General features: G+C 36.2%; 1 protein-coding gene and 1 pseudogene across 2 annotated transcripts in view; one reads left to right on the top strand and one right to left on the bottom strand.

Annotated features, from left to right (window-relative positions):
- Nucleotides 1-17887, top strand: part of LOC124636948 (alpha-tocopherol transfer protein-like) — a 27344-nt gene extending 9457 nt beyond the window's left edge. Inside the window, exons 3-7 of one of the 2 annotated variants that reach the window (XM_047173240.1) lie at nt 11791-11950; nt 14478-14733; nt 15549-15659; nt 16232-16368; nt 16750-17887. In XM_047173240.1, the coding sequence (XP_047029196.1) occupies nt 11791-11950; nt 14478-14733; nt 15549-15659; nt 16232-16368; nt 16750-16879 (794 nt within the window). In that variant the 3' untranslated portion in view covers nt 16880-17887. The remainder of the gene's footprint in view (nt 1-11790; nt 11951-14477; nt 14734-15548; nt 15660-16231; nt 16369-16749) is intronic. The other variant, XM_047173239.1, reaches the window with a different exon arrangement.
- Nucleotides 6173-8110, bottom strand: LOC124636949 (annotated as a pseudogene).

Below are 17887 nucleotides of genomic sequence, written 5' to 3'. Positions count from 1 at the left end.
GTCCTGTTAGGTACTTGGCTATAAATTCGCTATTGGACCAATATAATGTGTCCTAAGTCATAAATATTTTATCAAGATGGATGCCTGCTTCTCTTCAAAGCAAAAATATATAGGCGAAATGCACCTGAATTAGTTAAGTACAATAATGTTTTGATTGACACAAAGCGTAGTTTTTATATTAAAGGTTATTCATTATTAAACCACAGGGAAAACCTAGATACTGTATAAACAAACACAAAAGTAAAAATCACTGTCTCAAAGCACGAAGAATAGGCAAGTTTCTTAAACACCCATTAAAATGGTGGAAGTGGTGAACTGTTTCGTCATGGTCCCACTAGTGGTACCTACCTCTCTCTACATATTTATGTATATAAGGTACTTAAAATGTAACTTTTTTGTTTATGGAATTCCCACAACGTGCTCTGTTGCTATGGGCTATGACCAGCTATGACCAAGTTTTTTTTTAAATAAATATGTAGATTTTACTCTATGATAAGTTTGAATGTTTATGTTTATAATGAGTTAAACATACGTTTTCGAGTGTTATTAAAAATATAGACTTTGAACTAACTTCAACTTAACCTCGAACATTATAAATGTATTTATAGATTTGAGAGGAGAGTTTTAAAATATTGCAATCAAAATATTGTTAAATGTTTAAAAGTAATAATATTTTGCAAACTATAATGTTCAGGACCAATTAAGACATGCATTTCTCAATTTCAAGTCTCATCCATTAAACTGACGTTTACAGTGTACACAGATGTTTATTTGAAAGTGTACAACACGTGATTAACGGTCAACAAACTTAGTTAAATACATAACTTTGAAGAACTCGGAGAAACCCATTTAATTATGGGTAAAGATGGAGTGATTTAGTAAATAAAAATACACAAGAGCTCTTGAATATACCTAACCGCAAATAAACTTAGAACTTTCTGCTTTAATGGATCTAAGAAATATGTTTAATAAACAATTTTTTAACATTTAGTTTCTACTAAACTTTGTTTTGTAATACCTCGAATCTAACAGTATAATTAATTTAGAAATGGTAATCAACCTTTTAATTTTTCTTAATTTCTTAATACACCATCACAAATCTTTGGTGGCATATAAAATTGATTTGAATGTCGGTATTACCGCCTAAATAATGTTAGTTTTGGTAGAATTATCCAATAAATAAACAAATACACTTACGTTTAATAACCATAACCAATAGGGTAATAAATAAGTTATTATTTTAATGTTGACATATGTAGGTACAATCGGAACATTCATATTTTGCAACAATAATAAAAGTAAAAGTCGCTTTGAATTCAATAGGGCAGTGTCGTCGACCTCTGTGGAAGATGCCAAATTTTGTTATGAGGCAACACTGATGTTGCGTAGATGCAATATTTTGTCGAGTGACATATGACGTCACAGTCCATGTTATTAAATTAGTAGTCAAAGCAGGTCGGCTATTGTTTCTAAGTTTACTTTGTCTACTTATGTTTAAAGTTATGTTTCTTAACTAAGGCAGGTTATTTTATGTAGAGATTTTTAAAAGTTCCAATTACGAAATGGACTTTTGAACATACGCACAACGTTCACCATTGGTGATTAACACGCCAATTATAGCGCTCTTGATCGGTTTAAGTTAGTCAATCTTCATATTGCATTAATCGCTTCATAAACCATTTGATAAAAGATGATGCTGATTGATTGATTTATAAATGTCGTGATGAAATGCTCAGTCCCATATTTACTTATGTGAGTTTCAAAAGTACTTACCTACTTTTTGTAGATAGGTTCTTGTATCTCATTGTGGTGTGACGTATAATTTTTGTAATAGTTACCTACAGAGCCTAACTGAATCTTCAGTATCACATTATGTAAGCTTCTCAATACTTAGCAGCAGCATTCTCAGCTTTATATGCCAACAATCTAAGTACAGGAAACAAGCACCCATACAATAAAATTGCTCTCCAAAGAACTATCCCTTGCTCATCATACTTCACTGTTACGTAGTTCATTCTTCCTGTAAGATCTCTCTTGAGCATCATTTCAACTGTACAGCCTCACTCACATATATTTACTACTCTAAGTAACTATAGTGGATCAAATCTAATATTGTGTACAGTTCACGCTTTCTCCCTTGACGGGTAAGTAGAACTTACAACGGTATTCACTACGCACGTCAACATTACCTACAATCAATTTAAAAATAACAAATGAAGACTTGATGTGTAGAACGGTTTTTTAAGACTTAGGGTCTGTTTCACAATGTACCGATAAGTTCTGCACAAGTTCCGAATAAGCTATTTGTTACTTATTCGTAGGATAAACACATTTTTTGCGTTTCACGACTTTCGAATAGTGCTATGTGTCACATAAAGTCAGCGATAAGTTATGGGTCGGTTGAAGTGACAAATAGCACAGTTATCCGACACATATGTAGTGTGTTTGACAGTTAAAATTGAATAACATTTTCTTTCTTTCGTTCGTGTTGTGTTTTAAACAATTATATACCTATTTCAATGGCAATGGACATTTTTGAGACTCTTGAAGATGAGTTTGATGAATATTTCGATAGACTCACAATAGCACGCAAGACTCCAGTGTATCGGGAAAGAATAAACTATATGGAGACATTAGACGAAACGGACTTCAGGGCGCGCTTCAGACTCACTAAGAAAGCTGTGATGTTTGTGTATTCAATTATTGAGAAAGCAATATCTGTCCCTACAGAAAGGTAAGTAAGCATATACCTAACCTGCAGCCTGTATTCTTATGTCTCGGCTCCGTCTAGCTATTGTATATGTTATGGACCAAGTGATAAATTGGGCAGTATACATAATGCCCGGTCATTATGAAAAATGCCCAATATGCGAGTGCAATTTGATAATAATTATTCAAATAATCAAATTGACCGGGCACTATACATATTGCCCGTGACCTTTTGGGCAAAGTAATACAAACATATTTAATTTCATATTTTTTATTGTTATTGACATTTAACTTAAAATAAACTAAATATTAAACCACTTAAATAATCAGCCTCATGATTTGGATTAATTATGAAGGACTTCTGCCTTGAAAATCCACTAGTTTTTGCATTTAAAAGTTAAGGAGAGTCATATTAAAAATATAACATAAAATATAATTATTTTACAACATATCTTTGTTTTATAGAAATGACTTATTATTATAAAACAAAATAAACTAAAGTTTAAGTAATCAGATTCATTATTTGGCATAATTAGCATCTTCTCTAAGTAAAAGTCAAATGAAAATATAATTAAAATAGGGTGCTATTTAAACAGGCTTCTTTTTAATATCGTTATTCGCCCCCAAAAATGTATGTTGCCTTCTAAATTACTAAGTCAACCACAATTAACGAGCATCTGAATAATACTATCTTAGCCACTAGTTATCTTCCAATAAACCACTCGAAATACAACTCAGCATGATGGTTATTTTTTAGCATCTAAATTTGTAGAATGCATTCTAACTAAACTAAAGTAAACTTCTAAAATACTATTAAATGACATCATAAAATATATTTATTTAGCTTCTAATTTTTTTACTCAGTACGTTTAAAATATAACACATCCCATATTAATTGACCCAGCATGGAAGTAAGCATGCAACATGCAGCAAGCATGGCTTCTGTCACGGCTCCGGCGCTGCGGGGCTCCGGCGGTCCCATGCGAGCTTGTCGTCGCAGATGGTTTTCACGCTCACCACCGCAGCTTCGGCTTGCTGCCCGGCAGAGCCGGCCAGCCTCAGCCGCGGCGGCGAGCGCTTCAACTACCTGCGCCTTAGCTCGCAGGCCGCCTCGCCCCTCCGCGCCTACGCGGTTTTGAATTACACTCTAGGGGTAGGGCAGACAAGACTACGTGGAGTCGGTTTTGCAGCGATTAGTTTTCGTCACTTACTTCAATTTTTAATACAATGTTTTGAATCCAAATTAAATTCTACCATAAAAAAACAAGCCAAGTAAAATGAGATAAAAAAAACGAGGCCGAGTTAGTAAATTAGATGACAATTGTCCAATAAATAATTTTGTGGCTAGACTTATAATTTCCCATTAAAATAGAACATATAATTTGCAAAACAATAATCATAAAATATGTAGCAAGTAACAGGATTTATTTATTAGAACAACTGCCACCCTCGCACCGCGTAAAATATGCTTTATTATCAAATTGCCCAACTATCATGTAGCAATATAATAATGCCCGTACAATGTGATAAATAATGAAGTTAAGATAGTTATTAATCACTTGGCCCGATAAAGCTAGACATTATTCATAATGCTCGGGCATTATAAATAATGCCCGAATTAATCACATGGTCCATAACATATATACTTACTGTAACTATACCTGATCTAACTCCAATGTTTTTTTTCAGGAATTTGGCTCCCAGTTAACGTGAAGGCGACGCTTATGCAAACTTTAATCTTTCCCATAATCGACTATGGTGATGTTTGCTACTATGACCTGAATGCAGATCTGCTCAATAAACTTGACCGGCTTCTCAACAATTGCATTCGATTCGTTTTTAATCTCCGCAAGTACGATCATGTGTCAGCCTATCGAGCGCAACTTAAATGGCTACCGATAAGACAACGTCGTGTGATGAGGGCATTAACTACTCTTTTCTCTATTCTACACTCTTCCTGTACGCCTTCTTATTTAACTCCTCACTTCCAATATATATGTTCTCAATAATCGTCTTCTTCACTGCCCTGCTCACCGGTCAGATATCATTCACTCTTCCTTCTTTGTTAAATCTATTCTTCTCTGGAATGAGCTACCTCTGGAAGTCAGGATGGTTAACAGTCGTTATACATTCAAAAAGAAATTACGCGACCACATCCATAGGAAATTGGCAGAATCGCTACCGTAGATTGTTTTTTTTTTTATCTATTTCTTTATCTCTCCTGGCAATTATATGTATGTATGTATATTATGTATTATTATCTATATATATATTGTATACTTTTAAACTAACTATCCAAACAAAAACCTTGCACCTACCACTGCTATTTCTCCACCACCTAAAGGTAGACTGGGAGAAAACGCCTAAGGCGTTAAGTCCGCCATTGTACGAAATGTGCATGAAGTATAAATAAATAAATAAATAAAGCCAATTAATCGTCTACTGTTAACATTGAGGTTTTACGCGACGGGAAGCTTTCTTACAGTAGTAGGTGATTTCTCTGGTGTAAGCAAAGCTTCTGCCAGTCGCTTTGTCTACCTGGTTTCACAAGCTATTGCACGATTGCGTGGGTTGTTTATCAAATTTCCAAGCAACACTGAAGACATCCAGCAAGAGTTTTTTAATATAGCTAAATTCCCAAGGCTTATTGGTGCTATCGATTGTACCCATGTACCCATAAAATCTCCAGGTAATATATATTAAATAGGTACTATGAATGGTAATGTAAATAAAGGATTATTTGTCAAACTATGTACCAAATGATCAAGTTGAGCTGTTTTTATAAATGCTGTTTACATTATTTTCAGGTGGAAACAATTCAGAAGAATGGAGAAACAGGAAATCACAATTTTCTTTTAATGTGCAAACTGTAGTGAGTGCAAAGTTAAGGATCTTGGACATAGTGGCTAGATGGCCAGGAGCAGCTCATGATCAAACAATATTTAATAATTCTTTTATAAAGCAACGACTTCAAAATGGAGAATTTAGAAACTGTGTAATTGTTGGTGATAGAGGATATGAAAATACTTCATACCTACTTACTCCACTACAAACTCCTATGACTCCAGCAGAACATCTGTATAATGAATCCCAAATAAGAAGCAGAAATGTAGTAGAAAGAACCTATGGGGTTTGGAAAAACAGATTCCCTATTTTATCAAAAAAAATTTTGCTATCTGTATCTCGTGTACAGGCTGTAATAGTGGCATGTGCAGTGTTGCACAATATTGCAATAGATATGCGAGATGTCCATTTTGAAGCCATTTACCCCGTGGGTGAGCCAGATGAACACGATGTTGTGAATCAAAGTAGTCTAGAAAATGTGGGGGATGCAACAGTGCGAAGTAATTTAATTAATGATTATTTTGGTTCATTACTATAATAATGATAGTCATTTATAGGCATTTTGCATTCCATTAATATAGTAGGTTATTAAATGTATTCTGTGTTAAATAAAAAACGATTTATTTTTCAAATTTATTTAAAAAGTATTTTTTTTCCAACGCCCACATTTCTCTTTTGTGCTCCCTTTCTTCCTCTTCAAAGGCTCATTGCTTTCTTTTATTTAAGAATTCTTCCTCCAGAATCTTCTTCTGTAAATCTGCAATCTCTAATTTTAAATCAACTACTCTTTCGAATGGCCTTTTCATCTTCTCAGCAGCTGAAACAAGATTTTTTCTTTATTGTAAATATGTATTGGTAAAAATTACACAAGCTGGTATCAACATCATTTAATTTACCCATACAATCTAGGTCTCTTCTATAGTGGAGTTCCAATCAAACCACAGGTTGACGGTTGAACCATTACATTGCAACTCTGTTATACTGCACATCAATATAAAATATCTAAATACATGAACTAAAACAAGAACGATTAAAAGAACTTACATAAGGCAGGATGTTTTTTGGAGCGCAGAGATTTTGGCTTCCAATTAGTCCACTTCTCATCATTGGCAACTTTTTTGGGTGTAGTATATTGACCTAAAATTAAAAAGAAAAGGTGAGAATGTTATGAAGGTGTGCTTATCAACAACACGGAGACACAACAGGAACACTACTTACTTATCTTTCTTCTGGAATGCCCTTCCTCATCAGAGTCATCATTTTGTGTAGACTGACCTTCCGCTGAAAACGAAAATGGAGTTTTTAACAAGAGTTTAATGGATGAAAATTTTGTTGGTAGAAATATTTCATTTTAGTTAAAACAAAACAAGTGGCAATATGGCTATTTAAGTTAAATTGGTTTGTAGAAAAAGTAACTTACTTATGTGATGCTCTATATTGGTATCCACTGATTCGACACAGTTATTGTCTGCAATAATCATTTCAATGTTTTGTGTTAATTGGTTGGATGTGGAAGGTGTTGGTGGAGGACATACTGTGTCTATTTGTATAGGATCTGCAACATAAATAAAATTAAATAAGAAAGAGAAGAGCATGACAATTGTATTATAATTCACTTACATACAAAATACAGATCGGCTCGTCATATTAGTAGTACAGAACTAATAACAATTTTAAACTTATGATCTTACCAACATGATCAGAATCAAATTCACTTTCGATGCCATCTACAGACAACAGTATCATGTCTTTCACTTTTTCCTCTACTGGCGTCAGAGGAGGAGCAGCACTAGGTCCACCTCCCGTGCGATACGTTTCGGCACGTATTAGAGCAGACTTTTTCCTGGTATTTCTTTTTATACCTTCGTATTTCGCTTTAAAGTTTTGGCACTACGATAATTAGTACCGCTTTTGCTATTAAATAGTGCCTCCAATGTCTTCCAGCACTGTTCTTTTTCGTTCCATGTGACTGCATCACTTTTCTTATTTTCTAAAATGCTTTTATGTTGAGCAACGAGTGAAGTTAGAAGCTCAACTTCTTCCCGGCTGAAGTTAACGCTTCGTTCACGTTTCGATGTCATTTTTCAATACATAGAAATGACTGTGCATAAATGTATTCAAGAGGTACACTCAAATCGCAAGAATAGCAAAAAAACAGAAACACAAACACCAACAAAAATTAAAATTACCACGCGCGGCCGCTAATACTTATAAGTGACTGTGAGTAATTGTCACTGTCAAACGCGTTTCGTTACCAGCAATTTTCATTTGCCATAAAATCGTTTGTGTAAGTTTTTATAACCGTTATGTGGATAATAACTAATTTTATAAAAATATTAAAGTAAATCAATGTTTCTTGTATAATTTGAAATATGTTTATAAGTAGTTTCTTTTACTTTTTTTTTGTACTTAATGAAATGACATCAAGAAACGAAACGTTTGTATATGGAGTTGCCACCGCACTTACATATAAGTTTCAGATAGTTATGTGTTAGATAAATTATGTTTGTGAAACGCAATGTTTCTTATTCGGAACTTTTATCATCCGAATAATTTATGTGTAACATAGTTATTTGGAATTTTATCCATACATTCTGAAACAGACCCTTAGTTAAGTGAAATAATTAAAAAACATATACTTAATAATGAAAGTACCTATCCGAGGTTTCTTTTGCGATTGCTCTATTTTTCATCTGTCTGCAATAATTAAAGTCCATAGACTGTTCAGTCTGTCAGTGTTATGAGGAAACACCATCAAGCCAGACCATAATACCTTTCTAAAAATCGTTATGTTTAGCAAACATACATATTTCCTATCGTTGACAGTTTTTTTGCAGAATTAAGAGCAATTGAATAGATTCAAGGGTCAGACTTTTGGAAACCTAGCGCGTAGGTTAAGGCGAGGAATTGGTCAACAATAATTCCATAACCGGCACGCGCATCTAAGGCGCCAAAAGGGGTCGGAGCGTCTGAGCGGGGCGAGGATAACAATACGCGCGCTAGCTTATAACTAAAAGTCGTAAGCGACAAAATGGTTTTGTAATTTTATTATTTAGAAATGATAATTTGATAAAAATTCCTTCTACAATTTTAAAGAGTATGTACATACTCAACTACTAAAAAAGTTAAGAGGTTTAAATCGGTCCCGTTTGCCCATAATATGTGAATCTCTTTTTAAAAAGAGGTAGGTATGTTTGATATATTTTTCTCTGTTATAAAAGTTACCTAATCATGTTTCTACGTCTAACAAAATAAGGTTTATATCATGAACTTTCAGGTAACCAAGTTGTATTTTGATCCGTTTTGTATTTACTGAGAAAAATTGAAATCCTTGGCGCCGAAAATTCCAATTCGTCCTCCCTATTTTTCAAAATTCTCGTATCATTATTATTACATTGCGTTGCGTCGTGTTTTTCTCATGAGACAATTGTGTGTGTAATTTTTATTGAAGGTATGCTATGGTCTCTTAAAACAAACTTACGTACCTAAGCGAGACCGCTATGTCAAGTCGGCAATTGACTCTGTGTTTATACAAAATTCACACATTTGAGTCGTGTTCTTTCAACTTCGCAGATAAATATTTGCCTGAGGAAATACATAGGTACCTATTGATTTTCGTACCCATAACAGTAGCTGTTTTATTATTAAAAGGTCTTAGTTCGAAGAACGTTTAGAGGCAATTAGCACTTCCCATCGTAAATATCATCCTGAAACTAGGTTAAGGTATTCATCGAAACAAGAGATTTTAAACTATAGACGTGTCTTTCGGCTCAGGGTCAAGACTTTAGGGCTTCGCAGAACCTGATAAAAATATTCCACTAGCCACAGTAAAAACCTTATTATAGCACTAGCTTCTGCCCGCGACTTCGTTCGCGGATCCTGTCCCTTATGCCAGCGACTACGGGGTCAGCAAAATCAAAGATCTGAATAGTCGCAATGGACGTGACCATAGGGATAAAAGTAGTGATTCTAATTAGTCCGCATTTAAGTTGTGTGAGGCAAAAATATTACACGTATTATTACGTAAAAAAACATTAAATAGATGACAAAGTCGTGGTGACTTAGTGGAATTCGTGGTGGTTTAGTGGGTAGAGAAGCAATCTTTCAAGTATGAGCGTGCGTCTTTGATTCCAGGTCTGGCAAGTGCCTGCCAATGCAACTTTTCTAAGTTCGTATGTACTTTCTACGTATATTTTGGATACCAATGACCGTTATTTGGAGGGGATGTTAAACTGTAGGTTCCGACTGTCATTGAACATTCTTGGCAGTCGTTATGGGTAGTCAGAAGCCAGTAAGTCTTACCAAGGGGTGTTGGGTTGAGCGGGTAACCGGGTTGTGGAGGTCAGATAAGCAGTCGCTCCTTGTAAAACACTGGTACTTAGTTGCATCGTGACTGGATGTCGACCATAACATAATTGGGACAAAGGCTCTTCAGATAATAACGACAATAATAATGAGATATAGGCACCGCAGGACATCTGAGGCTGATGACGGGGAGTAGCGACCCCGCGGGGCTATATATACTGAGTTCTCCAGGGAGTGTATACTTTCCCCCATCTCCGGCCGGTCGGAGTGAACCATGACGGGGGTAGGTCTCACGCCTCTGGTTTGGCTTGGCCGTCCAGAGTGGAGTCGTTAGAGCAGGTTTAGTAGCCCTGCTCGGAGGGTAGGTGCCTTATGGTAAGCACAGGGAGCGCGTAATCTGCGTTTAAAGTCCGCCGAGGTATCCTCACCCTTCAGCCGCTCATGTCCCTGTTGCCCTCTTGTTGCTATTCAGTGACTGGTTCCCGGGGGCCCAGTAAGTGAGGAGGCGAGTCTCCACCTGCCGTTTTTACATGTACCTAATACATTGTCATCCACTAACATCCCATCACAATAGCCCAAGTAGTTTTCGTCCATAGTTAGCAATAGTTTAGCACAGAACCGGGGATTGTCTTTTTTTTAACGACGTCCACACGGGATTGTCCTTGGGTTCATTTCTATAGTGTTTAAAGGGATAATCGTCGGTTTTGTGTCACCTTTTCATTAAAGTTGTCTCAAAAGGGCTTCAGCGTGTTGGCTTCGGCCCCACGTTTGCTAAAACGTCATATCTTCATATGCTTCATATAGTCTAGCAGGGCTCCTGGAGTTCCACATCAGGTATTTTACATCTTCAATTTTTATAAGTCAACAGAGAATGCTTATCAGATTGAACAACTTTTGCTAAAACGTCATACCTCTATATGCTATAGTCTAGCTGGGCCCCTGGAGTTCCACATCAGGTGTTTTAGATCTTCAATTTGTATAAGTCAATAGAAAGTGCTTATCAAATTGAACAACTTTTGCTAAAACGTCATACCTGTATATGGTACAGAGAAGCTGGGCTCTTGGGGTTCCACATCAGGTGTTCCAGATCTTAAAATTTATTACCTCAGCTGAAAATGCTCATCAAATGAAACAATTTTTGCCATGGCACCATATTTGTATCTCTTATAGTTTTATTGGTCTGTTGGAGTTCTGCACCAGGTCTACAAGTTTCGAAGATAAATTATAGCCTATATGTTGACCAGGCTTAATACTGATACAACAAAGAAAAAATCATTGAAATCCGTCCAGTAGTTCCGAAGATTAGCGTGTACAAACAAACAGACATACAGACATACAGACATACAGACATACAGACAAACAGACAGAATTTTTTTTTTGGATTTGTGCTCCACTACTGATTCTAAACCCCACCCAATTATTATTTTTTTAATATATTCAATGTACAGACACAGTTTTTTTACAGATTTATTATATGTATAGATTTCATGGGACTTTTCCATTAATTTTAACTTTATTGCCATCCTCAAAACACGGTCTCAGGTAAGTGGGATAAACCCAGACCCGCAAGCAGAACCGACATTGATCTTTGATCATAAAAACAAAAACATAGTATTATTCTCACTTCAATATAATTTTCCTCTGCACTTTGATCACAACATGGTGAACGATGAGTTCATTTATTAGTTTACTAACTATGCACCCGGATAAAAATAGCCTTCGTCGATAAATCTGCAATCTAACTAGTATCAAACACTGATTTTTTTTATCGCCTGAGTGGGTCCTCGGATCAGTCCGTTCAAGAAAACAAATAATTCATAAGCATAGATATACCGGGTACTATCTCGACGCTTATCCTGGTCACATGATCTTTGGGAATTTTAGGGTAACACCAAAACCATAATTAACCTTTCAATATCTTTGTGTTTCCAGATGACATTCTCCTCCTTCGTTTCCTGACCAGCTGTCGCTACAGTCTCGAGCGTGCCAAGAGGACCATTGACTTGTTCTTCACCATCCGTGCTAATGGACCTGAGCTGTTCTGCAAACGAGACCCCTGGTCTCCGGAAATCAGACGTGTCTTTGAGATCACGTAAGTTTCATATTTTATTCTCCTTCTTGATATCTAAAATCATGGGTCATCCCCATGGTGGAAAATGTTTAATTCAACTGATGCCATTTAAGTTTATTAAAGCTTTGCTGATGACGCAAAGCATGACGCACAAGTGATGGTACAAAAAATATATTTTATACTAGCTTCTGCCCGCGACTTCGTACGCGGATCCTGTCCCTTATGCCAGCGACTACGGGGTCAGCAAAATCAAAGATCTGAATAGTCGCAATAGACGTGAACATAGGGATAAAAGTAGTGATTCTAATTAGTCCACATTTAAGTTGTGTGTGGCAAAAATATTACGTATAAAAACATTAAATAGTGGAATTCGTGGTGGTTTAGTGGGTAGAGAACCAATCTCTTAAGTATGAGCGTGTGTCTTTGATTCCAGGTCTGGCAAGTGCCTGCCAATGTAACTTTTCTAAGTATGTACTTTCTACGTATATTTTGGATACCAATGACCGTTATTTGGAGGGGATGTTAAACTGTAGGTTCCGACTGTCATTGAACATTCCATTCTTGGCAGTCGTTATGGGTAGTCAGAAGCCAGTAAGTCTTACCAAGGGGTGTTGGGTTGAGCGGGTAACCGGGTTGTGGAGGTCAGATAGGCAGTCGCTCCTTGTAAAACACTGGTACCTACTCAGTTGCATCTTGACTGGAAGTCGACCCTAACATAATTGGGACAAAGGCTCTTGAGATAATAACGACAATAATAATGAGATATAGGCACCGCAGGACATCTGAGGCTGATGACGGGGAGTAGCGACCCCGCGGGGCTATATAAACTGAGTTCTCCAGGGAGTGTATACTGTCCCCCATATCCGGCCGGTCGGAGTGAACCATGACGGGGGTAGGTCTCACGCCTCTGGCTTGGCTTGGCCGTCCAGAGTGGAGCCGTCGCTAGAGCAGGATTAGTAGCCTTGCTCGCAGGGTAGGTGCCTCATGGTAAGCACAGGGAGCGCGTAATCTGCGTTTAAAGTCCGCCGAGTTATCCTCACCCTTCAGCCGCTCATGTCCCTGTTGCCCTCTTGTTGCTATTCAGTGACTGGTTCCCGGGGGCCCAGTAAGTGAGGTGGCGAGTCTCCACCTGCCGTTTTTACATGTACCTAATACATTGTCATCCACTAACATCCCATCACAATAGCCCAAGTAGTTTTCCTCCATAGTTAGCAATAGTTTAGCACAGAACCGGGGATTGTCTTTTTTTTTAACGACGTCCACCGGGGATTGTCCTTGGGTTCATTTCTATAGTGTATAAAGGAATAATCGTCGGTTTTGTGTCACCATTTCGTTAAAGTTGTCTCAAAAGGACTTCAGCGTGTTGGCTTCGGCCCCACGTTTGCTTCCCAAAAATTCGGAACTCTGTAGTCCCGAGGTCTGGAAGAGACATACAAAATAATAATGAGATATAACGCAACAAAGTTAGAGAGCGGGGGCTCGTGACGCCACGTCTAGGTATGTAAAATTTGTACTAAGCAGTGACTTAACACAAAATTCAAGCGTTGTTGTATCTTCGTTATTATTTGTTTGTGTGAGAGAGAAAAGAAAAATGCGTCAATAGAGAGTGCTTATCAGATTGAACCACTTTTGCTAAAACGTCATATCTTCATATGCTTCATATAGTCTAGCAGGGCTCCTGGAGTTCCACATCAGGTGTTTTACATCTTCAGTTTTTATAAGTCAACAGAGAGTGCTTATCAGATTGAACAACTTTTGCTAAAACGTCATACCTCTATATGCTATAGTCTAGCTGGGCCCCTGGAGTTCCACATCAGATGTTTTAGATCTTCAATTTGTATAAGTCAATAGAAAGTGCTTATCAAATTGAACAACTTTTGCTAAAACGTCATACCTGTATATGGTACAGAGAAGCTGGGCTCTTGGGGTTCCACATCAGGTGTTCCAGATCTTAAAATTTATTATCTCAGCTGAAAATGCTCATCAAATGAAACAATTTTTGCCACGGCACCATATTTGTATCTCTTATAGTTTTATTGGTCTGTTGGAGTTCTGCATCAGGTCTTCAAGTTTCGAAGATAAATTATAGCCTATATGTTGACCAGGCTTAATACTGATACAACAAAGAAAAAATCATTGAAATCCGTTCAGTAGTTCGGAAGATTAGCGTGTACAAACAAACAGACATACAGACATACAGACATACAGACATACAGACATACAGACAGAATTTTTTTTTTGGATTTGTGCTCCATTACTGTTTCTAAACCGCACCCAATTATTATTTTTTTAATATATTCAATGTACAGACACAGTTTTTTTACAGATTTATTATATGTATAGATAAAATACGGCTTTTTATTTAAATATCGATTGTTTTTTACTGCATCAGGCAAACTGGTCCATCCAAGTGTCATTTGCTTTTTAAGGAAAACGTTCTACTTTTCTCAGCTTGACATTTTACAAAAAAACACATTGACCACGGCGTTTAAGGGTCGTACGTAGTATTTACGAGTAAGTACATTAAAAATTAATTCTCTAATTACAGGGATATGCTTCCTCTCCCACACAAGACGAAAGAAAACTACAAAATCTTCATCTACCGCCTGAATAACCCTGATCTCGACCTGTTTAACTTCGTGGATGCCGTCAAGACCTTCTTCATGTTAGCTGACACCAGACTCACTGAGGATCATGAGATACCTGCTGGAGAGATCCCCATTTTTGACGCAGCTAACGTGTCTATTAAGTTCATTGGGAAAGTCAACCTTTCCGCTCTCAGGAAATACATGATGTACACACAGGTAAATCGTTTATTTGAAAATATCGTCTTTTGTTTTGATTCCATCAATATTGGACCCAACTTCAGTATTATATTTTCGCAATTTTTGCGTTTTAATAATCGAATAATAATAAATCATTCTTGCGAAAACTTTCGGTTGCAATATCATAAGAAACTTACAGCTTATGGTTAGCCTTCAAGGTTGGCTTTCGAAATTAATTGACGATATTCTCTCTGACCAAGACACACTGATATTGCCATCTGTGTGTTGCTCTAGATGGTTATCTGTTATTTTTATGCTTATTTTGAAATGTATACCTTTACTGCCTTCGCACTATTGCAAATAATATTTCCCTTTTCATATGATTGCGAACATCGCATGAAATATCACGATGTGTATAATAGTTTTGACGAGCAAGTTAGGTCAACTATATTATACTTACTATAGTTCTAAGTGTTCAGGTTCAAATAAGCATGCAATGATAAGAAAATATGGTTTTGAGGAAAAAATTAAGTTGCAAGGTCCATTAATACATAACGAAATTGGTTCTCTTAATTTTTAGAGGACCCATTAAAATACAAAATTATAAGCAGTAATTAACATGACTATAAACGCTTAATTACTTCAGAATTATCCACTAATTGCAAGTTACAATTTTTAATTTTGTAATTTGACCCCCTATGTAGGTAATTAGGTATACAATGTATTTTATTACTATTTTGCATTTAGATGTTAGCAGGAAAATTAAAATTTTAATGTCTTGCGCTCTAAGCATACATAAGTAGGTAATAATTTAAATTGCAGACATTGAATCTTTGTAAAATTTTTGATTACAGGAAGCGATGCCAATCCGACTAAAACAAGTGCACGTGATCAATGCTCCTTCTTACATTGGCAAGATTTTCGCTTTGTGCAAACCGTTTTTGAAGACTGAAGTATCTAAACTGGTATGTATTTCAATAAATAAAATTAATACATATCATTGGAAAAAACGTCTGCAGTTTCTTTGGAATGCTCGTGAAACAGTTAGTAACGATGTACGAACATCAGGTGCAGGCACAGCAAGGCGTTTGCTAGCCAAATCTTTTTTCGATGCGTAAAATATTATGTTATTATGTATTGTATGCGATTGTATGCCATTGAGTCTTCAGTGTACTTATTGTATGTTAGCTTACCTATATGTGGGGGCTTGTTATTAGCAATGTGTTAAACTATTGTTACCATCTTGTCGTGTTATTAGCCTGTAAGCCTTCCTAGAATAAATAAATAAATAAATAAATCAAATTTCTGTTTTGGATGATAATTTTTGGGAATATCCATATAGAGTTAGCTCTCACTGAGCAGTAGAACAGTTATATGCTGCTATATGTTGATGATATTATAAATTAGGGGTACCTAATAATTCTCAATTATATGGTTGTTTGTAAGTTTCATGGAAATTGAATACATGGTTGATTTTAATCGATTTAGAACCCTGTCGAATCAATGCAATATTTACATAAAACTTTTAACTTTTCAGATAAAATTTCACGAGCCCAACACTGACACCTTGTACAAGGATATACCACAAGATCTCCTGCCAACAGAGTTTGGGGGCAAAGCTGGTTCCATTGAATCTATTAAACGAGAGTGGATTAAAAAGATGGAAGCTAAAAGGTGAACACACGATTTTTCGTCATTATCTATATACGTATACTTAGTAAAATGAATCCCTTTAGCCCCTGGTCACGCCATCAGCATGACAGATGAAATTAGACGTGAGGTAGCTTAGACCCGGGAGAAGGACGTAGGATTTGATTTACTTAGGTACGTAAGCCAACAACGTGGTGATAAGGCAAGATAGGTACTCGTTTCATGTAGAATCCAAATTATTGAGAATAATTCGGTGAGGCTAAGCCGTCGCCTACGTAATTTGAAGAAGACACAAGTCACGTTCATGTTGAATAACTTCGATAATTAAGTATTTTTTGAAGATGTATTATTTTATCTAACATAAGCTAACTAACTTTTTAACTAACTATAGTATATTTCTTCCAGGGATTGGTTCTTAACCAATGACAAGCGGTGGGCGGTCGACGAGGCTCTGAGACCTTCAGGCAACCATGACGACAGGGTGAATTCCGTGAAGGAGCTACCTGGTTCATTCCGATCATTAGCTTTAGATTGAGTACTTGTATAGCCTACATATAGTATTATTTTGATAAAGCAACCTCTTTGGATATTAATTAAATATTTCGAACTTTTTCAGTGTTCTTGCATTTTTTCTAAAATATTTTTTGTAATAATAATTCAACTTTTTTGTTACAGTTTAATTTTAAAAGTAAAACGGATCTATTTTAATAATTATTTAATTACTATCCTGCTTTCTATATTTTTTTATTTTATTTTAAAGTTGTGGTGTGGTGTCAAATAGGTCCAATCAAATTAGGTTGTTTTTTATTTGTATTTGTATTAAGATTTAGGCTAGGCTCTGATTGCAACTTTTCGTCACCGTGACTTTTTGTCACTTAGTCAAGTGCAATGAAAACTATACTGAGTGCGCTCATTATGGTGACGTGATAAGACGGTGACAAATAGTTGCAGCAGCAGGCAATGCCGGAATGACGTGACTGTCACTCGCGTACACGTACGTACATTACAATGGGAGTCCGCTCACTGGTGACTTTTTGTCACTCAGCCGGCATACAAAAATGAACGCGATTTGTCACCCAAGAACAGATTCAGTGAGCGCACCGTGGGTGACAGCAGGTGACAGTGACAAAAAGTCACGGTGACGAAAAGTTGCAATCAGCGCCTAGCCTTAGAATTAAGAGAGAGTGAAGTTCAAATTTTGAAAAAGGGGTTATACTTACGAGTATGTATGTCTTTCATATTAAATAAGTACCTAGTTGTACAAAAGTTCTCTTAAAACTGTACTTAGGTAAGTATATTACTTTTATTTAAAATGAAGTGAGATATAGTGTTACCAGTATGTATATAATTATTTTCGATAAAATTATATGTAGATATTAACATACATCTCACTTAAGCACTATTTTGATACTGTATGTAAAAGTACCTCACTGGACGATATTTTAACTATTAATGTGTGATAAATATTAGTGGCTACGTTCAATGTAAGTTTAATATAAATAAAATTTTATACATATTTTTAAATAAAAAGGATTCGCAGTAA

This window comes from Helicoverpa zea, chromosome 15, assembly GCF_022581195.2.
Source record: "Helicoverpa zea isolate HzStark_Cry1AcR chromosome 15, ilHelZeax1.1, whole genome shotgun sequence".
In the NCBI taxonomy this organism is placed as follows: Eukaryota; Metazoa; Arthropoda; class Insecta; order Lepidoptera; family Noctuidae; genus Helicoverpa; species Helicoverpa zea.
Note: the sequence above shows the minus strand (reverse complement) of the source record. Positions and strands in the feature narration are given on the sequence as shown.